The following is a 17,173-nucleotide window of genomic DNA, read 5'->3' as shown; positions in this document are numbered from 1 at the left end:
CAGTTTTGATGACTATAGGAACATGTATTCCAGCTGCACAGCTCTCAACTTCTGCCTGACTGCCAGAAAACATTTTTGCTGCTCCTGCACTTTTTTGGTGTAATCAGGGTAGGTAGCACTGTTACAGTTTTCGAACATCGGCACCGTCTGTTTCCTAGCTGCTCTCAAGATACTTTCTCAAGATACTGTCTGTCTTGTTAGTTCAGTATCCATGTAAGGATGGCCCTCGGTGGGACACGTGGCGGCATAGAGGGCACCAACACTCTATGCGCCCTCCCCACCACAAAGAACTCCAATAGGCCCCTCGTACAGAGCTGCTGCCTAACCCATTCCTCTAGGAAAGTCTCGGCTGGGGCCCCCTTCACTCGCTCTGGGAAACCCCAGCACAGAAACGCTGCTGCACTGTGCCTGGCCCTCCGCATCCACAACCTTATACTCCAAATCGCCGGTGACCGTGTTAATCTTGGCCATTTGTCTCTTGAGTCTGCGACCTGGATATCTGCTATATTACTTTCAGCAGCAGTAACCTTGTCCGCCACCTTCCTCGAATCCGCTCGCAGTAGATTCACATCTATCAAGACTGTGTCTTTCTTCTTTTTGAGCGCTGTGCAGGAACCTCAATGGCTGCCAACAACTCTGCTCTAGAGGGCTCAGGGTCACCCTCCAAGAACCCACTGGCTGAGTGTGCCCCTCCCACCCTGCTGTGCGATCTGCTGAGATGGCTGTTGCAATTAAACAAAGGTGGTTCTGTCGGGTAGAAAATACGCAAGTAAAATCGCTCAAAATGTAACGGTAACAACCTAGCACAGGCTCTGGGATACGCCAGTGCGGTAAGACACAAAATTCTTCTGGAATAATCACTAAGAAAATGCACTTGAAATTGTTGCTTTTATCAGAATTACTTCATTCAATGATATACATAGTAAGCAAGACAAGGACTGTCAACATAAAATATTTGTGACAATAGTGGTTCAGTGCTCAACGAGTGTACAATATATACAGTGTGGTCATTATTGTGTATGTACAAGTTCGGAGGCCAGAAAACGATTTCGCTCCAGTGACTCCTATCCTTCGTTGTTTGGAATCCTGGTTGTTCTGGAGCGAAGTATGCGTCGACGTTTCAACCCTAGTAGTGCCCCAGTTGGAGGTCACGACGGGTTTTCATCAGGACAAGATGTGGGTACAGGGGCCTGGTAGAGAGCCTAAAAATGTAAATGGAGACATGTATGAGCGAGGTTGTAGGTGTGCTTCAGAACGATGCACTGTATTATAAGGGCGGGCGTTATTACTCACCCTAGGATGGCCGGACTAATCGTGGCCATGATACGTGGATTAAAGGAATGTTCAGGTTGAGTCACAGCTGGACAAGTTCTACAAGTAGAAATTAAAAAAACAAGAATGGCCGAAATGAATTGAGGGCCAGGCCACAAAACGAGTAAGGAGGCTATGGCAAAGCCCACGGAAAACATGGACTTCTCACATATAGCACAAATATATACAGCCCGTGGTGGTGTTGTTATTGAATCTAAAAGGTGGTAGCTTCAGGCGGTGTGCTAGTGGGGGGTGCAGCGCGGGATGCAGTGCAAGCTCGATTGGCGGTGATACTCAGCCAAATGAGAGGTTATGGTTAGTGCCCTGTTTCATTAGTGCAATGAACTGTAAACACATACGTGTGCGGTTTACAGAAACCATCGAAAGTGTGTTGGATCAAAGGGTTAGTGCGGTGGTATTTACAGGTTGCCAGTGTGATTAAAAGGGGGTCTAGGGGGGGTGGGGGCGGGGGGGGGGTATATGTCTTGTGGTTCACATAGCATCCAAATGTGCTGTTGGAGCTCACATTTGGATGCTGTGTGACCGTGGCCGTCCTAGGGTGAGTAATAACACCCGCCCATAAAATACAGTGCATCGTTCTGGACATCTGAACTCCTGGACATCCTGCATCTTTGTAACTGCTTCTACTTCCCGAGGTATCCTTAAGTTGTGCATTGGGGTATTTGAAGCTGTGCATTGGGGTATTTGAAGCCCCTGGTAGGCCTAGGGTGCACCTATGCCCTGGGTACCTAGGGTACACTATACAGGGGCTCACAAGGGTGACCCAGTAACCAATCTGGTATGTACCTAAAGTACATGGTAGCAATTTAGAGAGAGAACAGCTAGGCTGTGGTCCTGGTTAGCAGGGCCACAGCCAGACTAAAGTTAAAAAAAACAGAGAATCACAGCAAAAAGTGGGGGGTTATGTTTAGAGTAAATACATATATATTTGATATATACCTTGTGGGGTGTGCTTTCATTTAGTACTCAAGGGATTATAATTAGTAAAACAACTAGCTTAATTCACTCTCTGAAGTCTTAGCCTGAAGACTGCTCGCCACTGCTACCCCTAGAATAGCTTTCTATAAGGTTGACTTTACAACCACCATCAATAAGGGTCGATTAGACTGGTGCAAGGTTCCCACTAGAACTAGTGGACATCATATGCCAGGCTAACTTCTCACACCATCTTCATTGTTGGCATTCGTTTCCCATGATTGTCTTGTACGAAAGTGGTGTATTATGTAGTGAGACTAGTTACAATAACAAATCCTTAGCTCCTTTCTGTTACTGTGGGAAAGAGCAGTGAGGCTTTACTAGTGGAACATATGTTAAGCATTTCAGAGTACTGACATGGATGATAAGTAATTGAGTTATTTTGAAAGAATACGACACCAATTTATGAAAACTAAACCAGATTTTTGCAATAATTTAGACTCCAAAACAAACACAATCAGATGAGTTTAACAGGAGTTATCTATTTTAGAAGAAAAAAATAAATAAATGCAGTTTAATACTACAGCACTTTAACATTGTGGATAATGGTAAAAAGCACTAGTGACGATTGGCAACTTGCAGGAGGTTAAGGTGATACGGGTCTTAGGACCAAGCCACAACCGTCAGTTCAGTTTTACCAGGTCTGAAAGGTCCTGACGCAGAGATGTCCTGGCTCTCTGGGTTCTGAAACAGGAGCTGCGGGAAAGCTGGTTTTACCGCTTAGACGGTGCTGGTGAGGAAACAGGTGCAAAAGATCAACAACTGGGCCACTGCAGTGGTCGGTTAAAGGTGCTTTGAAGTTCCCTTAAGTTAGTGTCGAACAAAAATGGTGATAATCTGACTGGAGACCAACAAGCCTTGGCAGCGGTAAGGTCAGCGTGAAGATATTTTAACATCTGGAGGTCCTGGGGAAAACGGTAGCCCCATGAAACTTGCTGGAGGTCAGTGCTACTTTTCCCACAATGCACTGGACCATCTACTTTTGGGCGATCCCTCAGAGTGCTCGTAGAGTTCTTTCAAGTTTACATGGCTTGCTGCTTCCTAGGCTTCTGAGGCACGACCGTCAATGAATGTTCGCTTGTCTGCTCTAAAGCTCCTATTTGCTTCCTTTTTGGTTTTGGTGTATTTACTTGAGCTTTTGCTTTTTCTGCTCTCGTTCCGCTGGTGTAACTGCAATTTTATCGCTTGGATTTTGCAGAGTCTCAGTGAAGATCCATTTTTTATGCTGATGTTTCTTGCTACCCAGTACCTCTTGGCAGGTTGAAGTCACTATTTCTTTGATGTTCTTCCACTGACTTTCTACTGAGTCTATCATCCTGTAGTTCTTGCAGGACTTGAACCGTATTACAGAGGGTGACTGAGTATTCATTCAGTTTCTGTGCATCTTTGAGGAGGGAGTGTTGTTACATCACTGGGGTTTCTTTATCTGTTCAATTCATGCTTTCTTCAGCTTTATCTCTAACCTGACCACAACAAGGTGATGGTCTAAACCTGTGTCCGCCGTTCTCAATTCACTCACATCCTTCAGGGACCTCTAGAACTTCCTGGCATTGCAGCCGTGGTTAATCTGATTCTCTGTTGAATGGTCTGGTGACACCCACATCACTTTGTGTATTCTTTTGTGTGGGAACACACTACAACCTATTACCAGAGTGTTCAGGGGACAGTTCTGCGAGCATTTCACCATTCTCATTAGAGACCATGGTTCTTCGTACCTAATTTTGTTGCTTCCGATCTTGCCATTTATGTTCTTCATCAGTATGATGTCTCGCAAGGCATTTCTCCAGGACGGACAGGAATCTGTTGCTAAACAGTTTTTTCCTCTACAGTCATTTGTAGGCTCATAGCACTGGATAACATTACCGGTCCTAGCCCAGCTGCGAAAGGAGGAGGGTTATGCGCGGGGCTAGCCCACCATGTAAAAAAAAAATGCTAGGTACAGAAACGTCGACCAAAAGACATCCTAGCCTTGGGGAGAGAGGAATGTCCTTCACAGAGACCTATGATGCCTTGTGGTGAAAGCCAGATTTCCCTGGAAGCTACAAAGGCGATCCATCTTCTTTCGACTACGACCACCACCTGAGGGGCATGGAACATGAGAACCATGTATGAGGCGCGCAAGACAGCCCAAGTGGCATTGGAGATGAAAAAATACAAACTTGCCCCGCTTGGCATCAGCGAGACCAGGCAGAAAAGACCTGCTCCAGGAAGAATGCCTGTATTCTGGCCACAAGGAAGAGAATGCCCCACATACTCAAGGAGTAGCACTGATGCCAAAGGAGCCTCGATTGGCTGTGAAGTTCTGTACCAGAATCATCACAGCGACCTTCCACACAAAGAAAAAGAGGATCTATATGAATGTTATCCAGTGCTATTCAACATGGATTAAAATAAAGAAAACAATGGCATGACGTGGCCAATGCTGGCCGAGTCATGATTTATTCTTTACTTTAAGCCCTGTTGTACTCTAGCCCTTGCTGCTGTGCAACTAGTCAAAAAAAAGAATTCGGCAAAGCCAATAGAGCGAAACCTTTTGGCTTTGCAGTACATGTTGTTTTTGACATGGTAATTTGGGACAATGGTCAAGATACAGAAGCGTTAACTATTTAGATTGTTTTTTTTTTTTTACTACAGTACTACCAAACTTTCTTCTCTAACCTGCACAACTTTCCCATCCTTCATGTCAGTAGCCAGTTATGTATGATTTCTGATTTATAGTTGGGCTGCCTTGCGGAGGATATCCGCAACCTTATCTGTGTAAAGAATTGTATGTTATCCACAAAAGCATTTGTCAGTTTCACCACTAAAGTAGTGGAATGATCTCAAATTGAATACTAGGATTGCCTTGGCTTATGTGTAAAAGCACATTTAACACTGGCAGCTTTGTTAATGCTAATAAGTGTGTTACATTCCTGATCAGTGACTGCACCTCTCAAACGTCTATTTCACTTTTTCTATATTCATTGTAGGAGGCTCAGAAAGCAGAGTGTCGCTGTTCCAATTTCTGCAAATCGCAGTGTGGCGAAATCAAAAGTGGGCAGAAAAGCCTTGAAGTTAAAGAAAAAGATCAAGTATGGGTTTCGACCTCTGACCGGAGCAGTAAAAAAAGAATCTACCATTTCAGAGCAGAAGATGATGAGTAACAAAAACATGGAGGATGTATTTGAAGAAGGAAAAGAAAATAGCATCTCTGGGTTTAAAAGGTAAAATCACAAAGTCTGAAATATGGCACTATCGGGAACCACAAAGAATGGTAAGGTTGTGGTCCGACTTTAACCAGATATTGCTATTTCATAAGGGGGCAGGCAGCACTCCAACACAGATCACCTAGATCTAGAGTTTGTACTGAAGAGAAGGCTCCACTTGTGTTCCAGCGTCTCTTCCCCCGCTGCTGCTCTGTGCGTGAGTTCTTGCCTGCTGTCCCCCTGACCGGCGCAAGCTACTGCTGTTCCCCTGGTGTGAGTGATTCACTGTCTCTGTTTCAGGTCCAATAAATTGTGTCCTGTTTATTTTCATTGTGCTTGTTTTTTAACCCCGTTTTCTGCTCCATTGCCGTCTCGTTTTCCACGCCCTTCCTCCCCCCTTTTTAGGTCTCGTGACCTACAATGCGCGCAAGCGCATTGAGTGAGCGAGAATTCAAGTAGCCAAAATCCTCGTCAAACCAAGGGCTTTCTGCTGCAGTTTTCTTGACGTTCACGTGAACCACGTGACCAAACAAGCACGCGCATCAGCCTCCCTCCCTCCTATCAGCCGTACTTTCAGTTTCCCGGCCGCTCATCTTCGCAGCACATCAAAGGGCTTCGCCCAGCGTGCGCTCTGCGGCTTCTCGGCTTCTCCTCCCCTAATTATTCTTGGATGGCCGGCCGTACTTTCAGCTCCAGCACCTCCCCTCTCTCCCCGCACACAGCCTTCCTTGGATTTCTCCTCCCCCTCCCCAGCCAGCTTCCCCCAGGCCGTGTTCCCTCCCCTGCTACCCCATCCTCACTCATCCCTCGCACCCCCTCCTCCTTCAGGCCCCCACCATTTGCTTTTGCTTGTTTTTATTTTTACGTGCGTGCGTTCCCCCACCACTCGTGTTGTTCTCTCCCTTTTTTTTCTAAATGCCACGTTGCCCACTTCATTGGCTGCTATGCGCATATATTTAATATGCATGGGTGCCACGGCGCCCACTTTCATCATTAAGAACAACCCTCCCACCTCCAACACAGCATGGACGCGCACAGCAGCGTTGTCACTTTGAAGCCCTTGTTAAAGTTGTTTGCTTTTCCTCTCTTGCTTTGCATTAAGAGCCTTCCCCCCTCCCCACTCGTCGCAAACACAACCTTTCCCTTAATGAGGCGGCAATGCCTCTTCAATACTCACTCCTCCTCCGCAGCATTTGCTGCTCTGCCCGACCTCCTCCCTCCACCCCCAGCACCTCCCCTCTCTCCCCGCACACAGCCTTCCTTGGATTTCTCCTCCCCCTCCCCAACCAGCTTCCCCCAGGGCGTGTTCCATCCCCTGCTACCCCATCCTCACTCATCCCTCGCACCCCCTCCTCCTTCAGGCCCCCACCATTTGCTTTTGCTTGTTTTTATTTATACGTGCGTGCGTTCCCCCACCACTCGTGTTGTTCTCTCCCTTTTTTTTCTAAATGCCACGTTGCCCACTTCATTGGCTGCTATGCGCATATATTTAATATGCATGGGTGCCACGGCGCCCACTTTCATCATTAAGAACAACCCTCCCACCTCCAACATAGCATGGACGCGCACAGCAGCGTTGTCACTTTGAATCCCTTGTTAAAGTTGTTTGCTTTTCCTCTCTTGCTTTGCATTAAGAGCCTTCCCCCCTCCCCACTCGTCGCAAACACAACCTTTCCCTTAATGAGGCGGCAATGCCTCTTCAATACTCACTCCTCCTCCGCAGCATTTGCTGCTCTGCCCGACCTCCTCCCTCCACCCCCAGAGTTCTCCCCGCTCCGCCATGGCACAAATCTGCCTTCACTTTGTAAGTTCACATATTGTTAATTAATCACACTTTTTTAATCAGTTCAGTTGCATTTCTGTATAGTGTCTTTGGTTGTGCGTGTTTGTGTCTGATGCTTATTGGTTTGCGTGTGTGAGAGACTGTGTGTCTGTGTTTGGGGTGAGCCTCACTCTTGTTACTTGTTATGCTCCTTAACGGTCACCATCCTTACCTCTGCCCGCATTCACCCTTGAAAGACTCCTGTTGCTAAGTGACAACTGGCACTGCCCGCATTTTCACCTTCTGCCTTGTAATAGGGAAGAAACCATTTGCAGCTGTAGGCAGCCGAGCTCTGTATTTCTGATGGAGAAATGATTGTTTCTCAGCCGGCTATTAAAAAAGTTAAAGCCTGCACATCTCCGCCGAATTCAGGAGCTCATAATGGGCAAGATCATAAAATGGGCGAGATTAGAAATCTCGGTCTATTGTCCCTTCTCCGATTTGCATATATGCTACATCAGGAGAAATGAAATAGTGAATTTCACTGGTCCTGGTGGCAGCACCTTAGGGGAAACTATTGTTAATGAATGACCCCAGGACTCGTGTTTGTTAATGTTGGCACACTTGTCTGAGGTGTAGGTAAGTTAACAACATTGTGAATACTTCTCTGTGGCGCTACTTAGCTCGCTTCCTTCATTCGGCAGCTCATTTCGCTGAGAATGAGGCTTGAAAGACCCCAAAAGGACATCTGAAGAAATAGGACTGGCTAAATCACACACTGTAAGCTCTGCTATTGCTAATTATGTGGGCTGTGGTTAGGAAATAACGGCTACAATGCCCTTTGAATCGGCTGTTTATCACCAGCCGCGTCTATCAAGCAGAATTATGTAGTGTTTGGTAGGTCTCCACACACAACATGTATCTTGTTTTATCTTGGAATCATCATGTGTTAACTAGAGATTAGTTGTTTTTTAAAAATGTGCTTCTTAGAAACGTTGGCAACTGAAGCACTATTCTAGAAATTGCAGTGTTTGCTGCTCATGTTGTGACGTTTGTTTTGCCTGTAATGCAGGATATTATTATAAAAAGAATGCAGGCCCTTAGAAGCAAAGCTTTTATAATGCAATTTGACCCTGATGTAATCATCAGGTGGGTTATTATTTTGTTCTTTCTGATAAGATGTTCAACTGCATCAAGGGTTAAAAAAAAGCACTTATAATACGTGCTCAATTGAGAGCTTGTCGCGAAGGTTATAACTATTGGCATGGTAAATGACAAAGCTATTAATTTAGCTATTTTCAAAAACAAAACCTAAATAAAAAATTTGTCATTTACAATACCAATAGCTCAAACTTTCCTAATACGAGACCTATTGCATTGCAAATGCTTGTTTCCTTCTGTACCCCCGCTGTTCCCGCTGCTTCTCCCCTGCGGCCCGCCCCCTTGCATCCCATTCGCCACCCCGCTCCCGCCTCACAGCTGATCCTCCCTCCCTCCACGCCTTAAATGTCAGCTGCGCCGCTGGCGTGCCAGAGGTGCACCAGAGGCAAGCCCGTCTGTGCCTGGACCGCACCCAGCACCAGAAACCCTGGACCCCGCACATACCACGATGCCAGACTCTGATATGACGCCACCACCCTCCGCGCTCTCAACACCGGCCGAGACCACCACTGGTTCCAGGCTGCCCCGAAACACACCCACGGACCCTTCTCCTGCCACACCTGCAACTTCACCTGCGACAGATCCACCAAACCCCCAAGGACCGGACCCAACCACCTTCACTGCATACTCCTCAACACCCGCTCCGCACGCAAACACGCCGTCGAGCTCTGGGACCTGCTCGACACCTTCACCCCAGACGTCTCCTTCCTGACCGAAACCTGGTGGAACGACTCCTCGGCACCCGACATCGCCATAGCCATCCCGGATGGCTACAAGATCACCCGCAGGGATCGCACCTATGGCACTGGAGGAGGCTTAGTCATCGTCCACAAGTCCACCCTCCAGGTCTACACCCACGCAGACGACACCGTCAACACCGCCAAACACCTGCACTTCCGCATCCACACCGACCCCAACACCACCCTCAGAGGAACACTCGTCTACAGACCCCTCGGACCCTGGGCCCTGTTCAGCGACTCCATTGCCAGCACCCACGCACTCGCCTCTACGGACTACATCCTCCACGGAGACCTGAACTTCCACCTCGAGAACCACAACGACGCCAACTCCGCCACCCTGATCGACAACCTTGCTAACCTCTGCCTCAAACAACTCGTCACCGAACCCACCCACGCCGCCGGCCACACGCTTGACCCCGTTTTCTCCACAAGCACTCATGTCGCCTTCAACCACACCACCGAACTCCACTGGAACGACCACCGCTGCATCCATTGCACCTTAAAAAAACAACCACGCACCAACCCACCCAACAGCTACCCCGCCTCTGCTGGAGCTAAGTCATCGAAGACCAGCTGACCTCCACCCTCGCCCAGAACCCACCTACCGACCCAAACGCCGCTGCCCACAACCTCAGACAGTGGATTGAAGATGGCGCCAACACCCTCGCCCCGCTCAAGAAACCCTCCTACAACCACACCAACAAGAAAGCCACCTGGGTCACCGAAGAGCTCCAGACCTCCAAACGTACTTGCCGGACACTGGAGAAGAAATGGCTACACGACCGCACACCGGACAGCCACGCAGTCCACAAGGACGCCACCCGCAGGCACCACCAACTTATCAGAACAGCCAAGAGATCCTCCTTCAAAGTCCGCCTGGACAACAACGCACACCCCCCACCTGCACCAACCGCCTGACCTCCTGGTCATACGTCAACGACGACGAGACACGCAAGGTCATGAACTCCATCTACTCAGGATCACCATCAGACCCCTGCCCACACCACGTATTCAACAAAGCAGACACAACCATCGCACCCCAACTACGGAAGATCCTCAACATCTCCTTCGAGACAGCGACATTCCCGGATAGCTGGAAGCACGCAGAAATCAACGCCCTCCTCAGGAAGCCCAAGGACCTCAAGAACTTCCGGCCCTGCTCCCTTTCCCAGCGAAGGTCATCGAGAAAATCGCCAACATGCAACTAGCCCGCCACCTTGAGGACAACAACATCTTAGACCCGTCCCAGTCCGGATTCAGACGAAACCACAGCACCGAGACAGCTCTCATCGCCACCACAGACGACATCAGGCGCCAACTAGACAACGGCGAAACATCAGCCCTCATCCTCCCGGACCTGTCAGCCGCCTTCGACACGGTCTGCCACCGCATGCTAAGGACACGACTCCAAGAAGCCGGAATCCAGGGAAAGGACCTGGACTGGACCACGTCCTTCCTCTCTGGCAGAACCCAAAGAGTCCGCCTCCCACCCTTCTGATCCGAAGCCACCGACATCATCTGCGGCGTACCCCAGGGCTCATTCCTCAGCCCAACCCTGTTCAACGTCTACATGGCCCCCCTCGCACAAGTGGCCCGCAAGCATGACCTGAACATCAACTCCTACGCTGACGACACCCAGCTCATCCTCTCCCTCACCAAGGACCCGCACAGCGCCAAAACCAGCCTCCACGAGGGACTGAAGGCCGTGGATGAGGAGCAGCCGTCTGAAACTGAACTCGGACAAGACGGAGGTCCTCATCCTCGGCCCCACCTCCTCTGCCTGGGACAACTCCTGGTGGCCGACCACACTGGGAACAGCACCGACACCCACGGACCACGCACGCAACCTAGGATTCATCCTCCAATCCTCCCTCGTCGAAACAGGTCCACGCCATCTCCTCCTCTTGCTATAACACCCTCCGCATGCTCCGCAAGATCTACAAGTAGATCCCGACCGAAACCAGAAGAACGGTGACCTGAACCCTCGTCAGCAGCAGGCTGGACTACGGCAACGCACTCTACGCAAGAATCCTGACCAAACACCTACAACGATTTCAACGCATCCAAAACGCCTGATCCTCAACATCCCTCACCGCAGCCACATCACCCCCCACCTAAGGAACCTGCACTGGCTCCCCGTCGACAAGAGGATCACCTTCAAGCTCCTCACCCACGCACACAAAGCACTCCACAACACCGGACCAGCCTACCTGAATAGCAGACTCCGCTTCTACACCCCACCCGCCAGCTCCGCTCCACCAGCCTTGCCCTCGCCGCTGTCCCCCGCATCCAACGAACGACCTACAGTGGCAGATCCTTCTCCTTCCTCGCCGCCAAGACCTGGAACACCCTCCCGACCCAGCTACGGCAGACCCAAGTCCTGCTCACCTTCAGAAGACTCCTCAAGACCTGGCTCTTGGAGCAGTAACAGCAACACCCCCCCCCCCCCCCCTCCCTTCAGCGGCTTGAGACCCTCACAGGTAAGTAGTGCGCTTTACAAGTATCCTGATTGATTGATTGATGGCTGAGTTCAGACTTGGAATCATTGCCATGGATTAGGGTAGCTAGTGAAAAATGTCTGGCCTTGTAGAACAGCAGTGATTAACAGCAAGGCAAATAGGATTTGAATGAGCCAGGCAGAAGAAGGATGCCTAGCCCACCTGAATCCTGACGAACTCTGCTTTTATTATCAGCACAAGATGATTGAACCCTATAAATCCAGTGTGGGACAGTCTGGTGGTGAATGATGACTGGGTTCACCTTAAGGGTTCAGAATTTAGTTGATTATACTTTTTGGGCAAGCGAGCAAAGCCTGCAAATGGTCACTTGTCTTATTGACCATCAGCTGTTGATTGTCTTTAGAGTCCCAACAAGAGTATTCTGTGCCTGGGAGCCAAGGAAGAGTAAGTGTGCCTGTGAGATAAATGATGGTTCGCAGTCTTGAATCCCAGTCCTATATTACAGTCACCAGGAAGATGATCTGGTGGTGTTCATGATGGTGGAACAAGTGATGCCTTGGTTCCAGTACACCGCAGGAGGACAACTTGCTTTAAAAAGTCCAGCAATAGGATGATTGGACCAAAGACAACCAAAAATGAGTGTTGAATTTAGAAAGTGCAGCCACAAGCTATTGTCCCCAACTGAACCAGAAGGAATAACTGGAAATTAGAAGGACAGCAATATATGAACTGTGTCCAGATTACCCACAAGGGTTGACTGCATCACCATGAGAAGAAGGGATGATTGTGAAATGAAGTTAAAAAAAGGTGACCACGGCAATAGTTTTCACCTTTCTACCTATTATTTGCCGCGGTTTTCCTCTCCAGGGCTGTGCAGCATTGGCATCAGCATTGGCAAAGAAAAATACTTTTTGACAAGGCTATACAGCATTGACATAAAATAAAAATTGCCTAATTAAGTTCCTGGTGCCTACAGATGGAGTCTGTCGTGGTCAAGCATGATGGATTATGCACATTCACGTATCACCATGTATGCATGCATGCATATCCAATTTTTATTTACTATTTCAAGATGTCTGATTGCACTTGAAGCAGTAAATAAACAAGCATTTGCAGTGCAATAGGTCTCGCATTTTCGAAGCTTTGACCTATTGGCATTGTAAATGACAGTACCTTTTATTTATGTGCATTTTGTACTTCTAGTTGATGCAGGTTTTCAAAACGCATAAATGGGGGGCATTGTCATTTGGAATGCCAATAGCTAGAGATTTTGCAGATGCGAGACCTATTGCATTGCAAATGTTTGTTAGAGTTGTGAGGATTTGAGTTGCTTTGGTCTGTGACCGAAGCGTTATCCTGCAGATGTGAGAGGGGACTGTACCTGGCATACTCTTCTCCTGAAGTCGTCTTGGTCTGTTCTGGATCTTCTATGGTGGTGGGTGTCCTGTAAGGCGGCGAGGCCCACAGTGAGCAACAGCAGGCTGTTGCTGCTCACTACATTTAGTTAGGACATAACGAGCTAGACATAACTTTGGTGTGCATGGATTGAGTCATTACAAATTGTAGACAAGGGAATCGCAACCACACCCCCACTGGATCAAGTCTCCACCGAGATACTACAATTCTGCGGGTATGCTCCCCTCTTTCCTCTCCATCTTAATTTCCTCCTTCTCCTCTCTCTGGGACAGTAAAAAGGGAGGCTTCCGCACATAGATTTTGCTAACCACTAATACCAGTAACATAACCAGGCTGGGCTGCTACCCTGTACCGACAAAGTGCTGATTGGATTTATGTTAAAAGTTTTATGTTGTATGGAAATAAAAAAATCCAATAAAAAAAAAAATGAGGTTATCACAGCGCTGATGTTTGTTTAGATGATTGCAGCCCTCTGCTGCCATCCAGTGACCAACGTTACAAATGATTGCTTATACAGAAAAAATACAAAGTTCTGGCAGGGTAATATCCCTAGAGTAAAAGGCTTAATTACAACCCTGGTAATCAGTTCTGCCAAATACTTAAGTAGACTATTCTTATATCTATGTTGCTTCATATTTGGAATAGGCGTGCCATTACTTTTTAAAACTTGCGGATGTAAAAAATGAGGATAGTTTGGACCCTGTGTAAAGAGCTGCAGCACAAACAACATCTGACGGCAGCACTAGCATTAAGGTAATACTATGATTTAAAAACAAGCATTTACAATGCAACAGTTTCGCCTTTGGAAAAGTTAGTTATTGGCATTGTAAATGACAAAATTTGTATTTATGTGTTGGTTTTGAAAACAGATAAATAAATGGCATTGTTGTTTACAATTTCAATAGCTTAATCTCTCGCAAACGTGAGACCTATTGTACCCTACGGACGAGCTCAGGTGTAAGCTTCAATGTGAACTGTGCATCTATTTGACCTGGTATTCCTTGAACTACATCTCCTACCACTGACCTTGAGCTGCTAACAATTTGCAGTGATTGCGTTTTATCCGTTATGTCATTGTCCATTAGGGTAGGTGGTGGAGGGAGAGAGTAAGTTGTCTTGTATTTTATAGAAACCAGCGGCTGTCAGGTCATTTGAAGTTGGAGCTTAGTCAGAGGAAGTGATAAGGTTAGGGTATACGCTGCTTACAAGATACGTAGGTGGAGCTGTAGGTATAGGTATTGACTCTGTGTATTCTTTGAAGGTACACTACAATGGTAAGGCGTCTTTGCGCTTTTGAAGCTTGCTTCCTGAATATTTAGCCTCTAGGGAAATAGTATCATGGTCTAGTGTAGCACAGTCCAAGGTGGCCAGGTGTGTGTAAGATTCTTTGTGTGCTTGATTAGCTCCCTGCAGTGTTTCATTATTTGCTGCTCTTGCCCTGTGAAGCTCTTGAGCACATGTTGAAGTGGAGTACCCATAGTGACCTTTATTTATAGGGCTGTTCTTGTATATATCTGGGAGACGTAAGCCGGGACTATTCTTAACCTTATGTGCTGTTCCTGTCTGATTTAAATGCCTAGAATCTGGAACACTGTCAGGAGGACAGCACTAGTTAAAGGTGTTGCTGGGATGAATGAGGAAGGGTCACCTTCTGAGAGACCTATGACATGGTCGTTGATGAAGTACACAACAATCTGTGGAACTACAAAATTCTGCTGATGTCCCGTTCATTCCCTAGTCTCTCAGATGTTGTAGACCTCTTTGTATGTTGTGCACTGCATTCTGCTCTACAGGCGATGTTAGAGGGCGCTAGGTGAGTTAGTTAGGTTTTCTGGGTAGGTGTAGTCTAACTCTGGGATGAATGAATGTTTCTCTTGTTGTGGCTGACCCCTTGTGCCTGGTGAGTTGGATTACTGGGAGTCTGTTTGTTCTACCATGTTGTCAGAGTGATATGTGAATGTAGTTTGTGTGCCTGAGGATGTGGTGTCTGAATGGTAGGCTCCCTCTATGGACTCCTCCAAATAGTGGGGCTCTGTTGGAGGAGAATTCCACCAATTTCCAGACACTACTGGAGAGACAGGTGAATATGAATATAGTGTATCCTGTGAGCTTTTAGCAGTGGAAGACTCCAGTGAGCAATTTGGCCAAATTAGATCTGGGCAGATAGAAGCTGGAAATGCGGGGCTTGCACTGGAGCATATATTGCCAATGCACTGTACAGGAAGTCATGTCAAGGTCAGAGTTGACACAGTTACCCCTTGAGTTGCAGTTAAATCTATTCCCAGTATATGTCCCAAGCTGTTCACAGGATGTCACTTTGATGTGCAGTAATTGGCGCTATTTTGTCTGTTCGACTGTTAAATAAGGCATCTGGTCTGTTGTGCAATAAGTGAAGAATTACTTCCGTCCTCTCCACCTTCATTACTCATGTGAAATTATTTCTAGTACAGTTTACCTGCTTTAATTTGCAGTGAATCGTTAGAGGGAAGCAAGTGTTTGCTATATTTAAAAGTACTTTTTATTGCTTCCTATTTATGAATTTTAAAAAACTTTTACTCAGTCTAAAGGATCAATTGGTGAGCCTGTTTTAATCTTTTTTTCTAGAGGTTTCAATAAAAGAAAGTTAAGCTGGTATTTAAGTTAAAGGCTGCAACACTCTTTAATATTTAGACTTTTCATCAGGGTGTAGTGGGCAAGGGGACAGAGGGTATTTTTAGCTCAAAACAATAGGGTACATTTACAAATATACTAACAGGATGGAGCACTCCAAAATGTACACAACTTGTATACACTTTTTAGGTCGAGCCTAGCACAGCGCGCATGCGTTGCTCTGCGAGGCTTCTTGTAACTGCTCTGTGTGGGTCTGACTCCCCCCCCCCACGTATTGGGTTGGCTTTTGCGTGTGTCTTTCAATAATGAAAGCACGCAAATGGCTAAAGGCGGGTGCGTGTCCCACCTCTTTCCTAATGTTCACTCCCACTGCATTTTGCCTGCGGGAGCAAGCAGCGGCGGCAGGGAGGCAGCTGCATTCCTCGTGGGGGTCAGGTTACTATCTACTTGTCTTCATTAGTCCCCGCCACTTCCCCTTGCGTTTAATCCAATGACATTCCTCGACTATCTGTGACACTTGCTGCTGGGTGTCTTCTGAGCAACAGATGGTGCCTGGGCAAGCATTCACATTCGCCTGGCAGCTCGCAGTCATATGCGACATTCCTGGCAATCTCACCCCACCTCTCAGAGTGAGAGAGAGGGCGGCGGAGTTTACTTTTGTGTTTAGTCCCCATTGAACTCTACGTTGCCCGCAGCAGGCCAGGTATTAATAGCTCAGACAACAGGCATTGCATTTACCACCAGCAGGGTGGATAATCACCGTAGTATCTGTACCCTGCGCCTTTGAGGCTGCCAGCCGTTTGTTTTATCGGCTCACAGTGCCCTATGGTGTCAGTGACGAGCAGGCCTCTTTGCTGCCGATAGAGATTTCCCTTAAAGCTGCCGCTGAAGAATGTCACGCACCAGCCGGTGTTCTATTCTGGGCACTATTTGATTTCTTCCCACAAATGTCCAAATTCTAACAGACTGCAGTTTGTCGCCTGACCATTTACAAAGTGATTTTAGAACTCTTTCTGCTACGCCACTTAGTGTCAGTGAGTGTTGGGGGTTCGCGAAAGCGGTTAATGACAGCTGGGGGCAGCCTGGGCTTGCGTCAGCAGACAAACTGCTCCCCGCACACCACCTAGCTCTCTCTCGAACAATCCTCTTCAAAATCCAGGCCCATGAAGGTATCCATAAACGATAGATCTTTGTGTAAGTAAAAATGTTCCTAAGGCTCAAATAGTTCATAAAAAATGCCTGAAATTGAGACTGAAAACCCTAGGTGTTTAGTAAAGGGCAGGGCATCATTCCTGGGTGGTAGCGGTAAATACTCAAATTTCTGGAGGAAATAAATACTAAAGGGAAGGATCTCATTTGAGATATTTGGCGATGTTCTCCACGCTGTCTGAACATTGTCAATATCATCCTACTCGGAAGCAGATTTTCAGTTTGAATAATACCCACATTTAGCACATAAGTTCACACAAAGTAATTTGTAAAGCTAAGTCGCAAACGTTAGCCTTTGTGGCACACCATGATGCAGCAATACAA

The 17,173-nt window shown here is 47.4% G+C and overlaps 1 protein-coding gene across 1 annotated transcript in view; it reads left to right on the top strand.

Moving 5' to 3' along the window:
• HASPIN (histone H3 associated protein kinase) overlaps window positions 1-17,173 on the top strand; it is a 775,218-nt gene that overhangs the window by 163,834 nt on the left and 594,211 nt on the right. Inside the window, exon 3 of the mRNA XM_078671435.1 lies at window positions 5,277-5,510. Coding sequence (XP_078527561.1) covers window positions 5,277-5,510 — 234 coding nt within the window. The remainder of the gene's footprint in view (window positions 1-5,276; window positions 5,511-17,173) is intronic.

The sequence above is a fragment of the Lissotriton helveticus genome, chromosome 12 (assembly GCF_964261635.1).
Source record: "Lissotriton helveticus chromosome 12, aLisHel1.1, whole genome shotgun sequence".
In the NCBI taxonomy this organism is placed as follows: Eukaryota; Metazoa; Chordata; class Amphibia; order Caudata; family Salamandridae; genus Lissotriton; species Lissotriton helveticus.
Note: the sequence above shows the minus strand (reverse complement) of the source record. Positions and strands in the feature narration are given on the sequence as shown.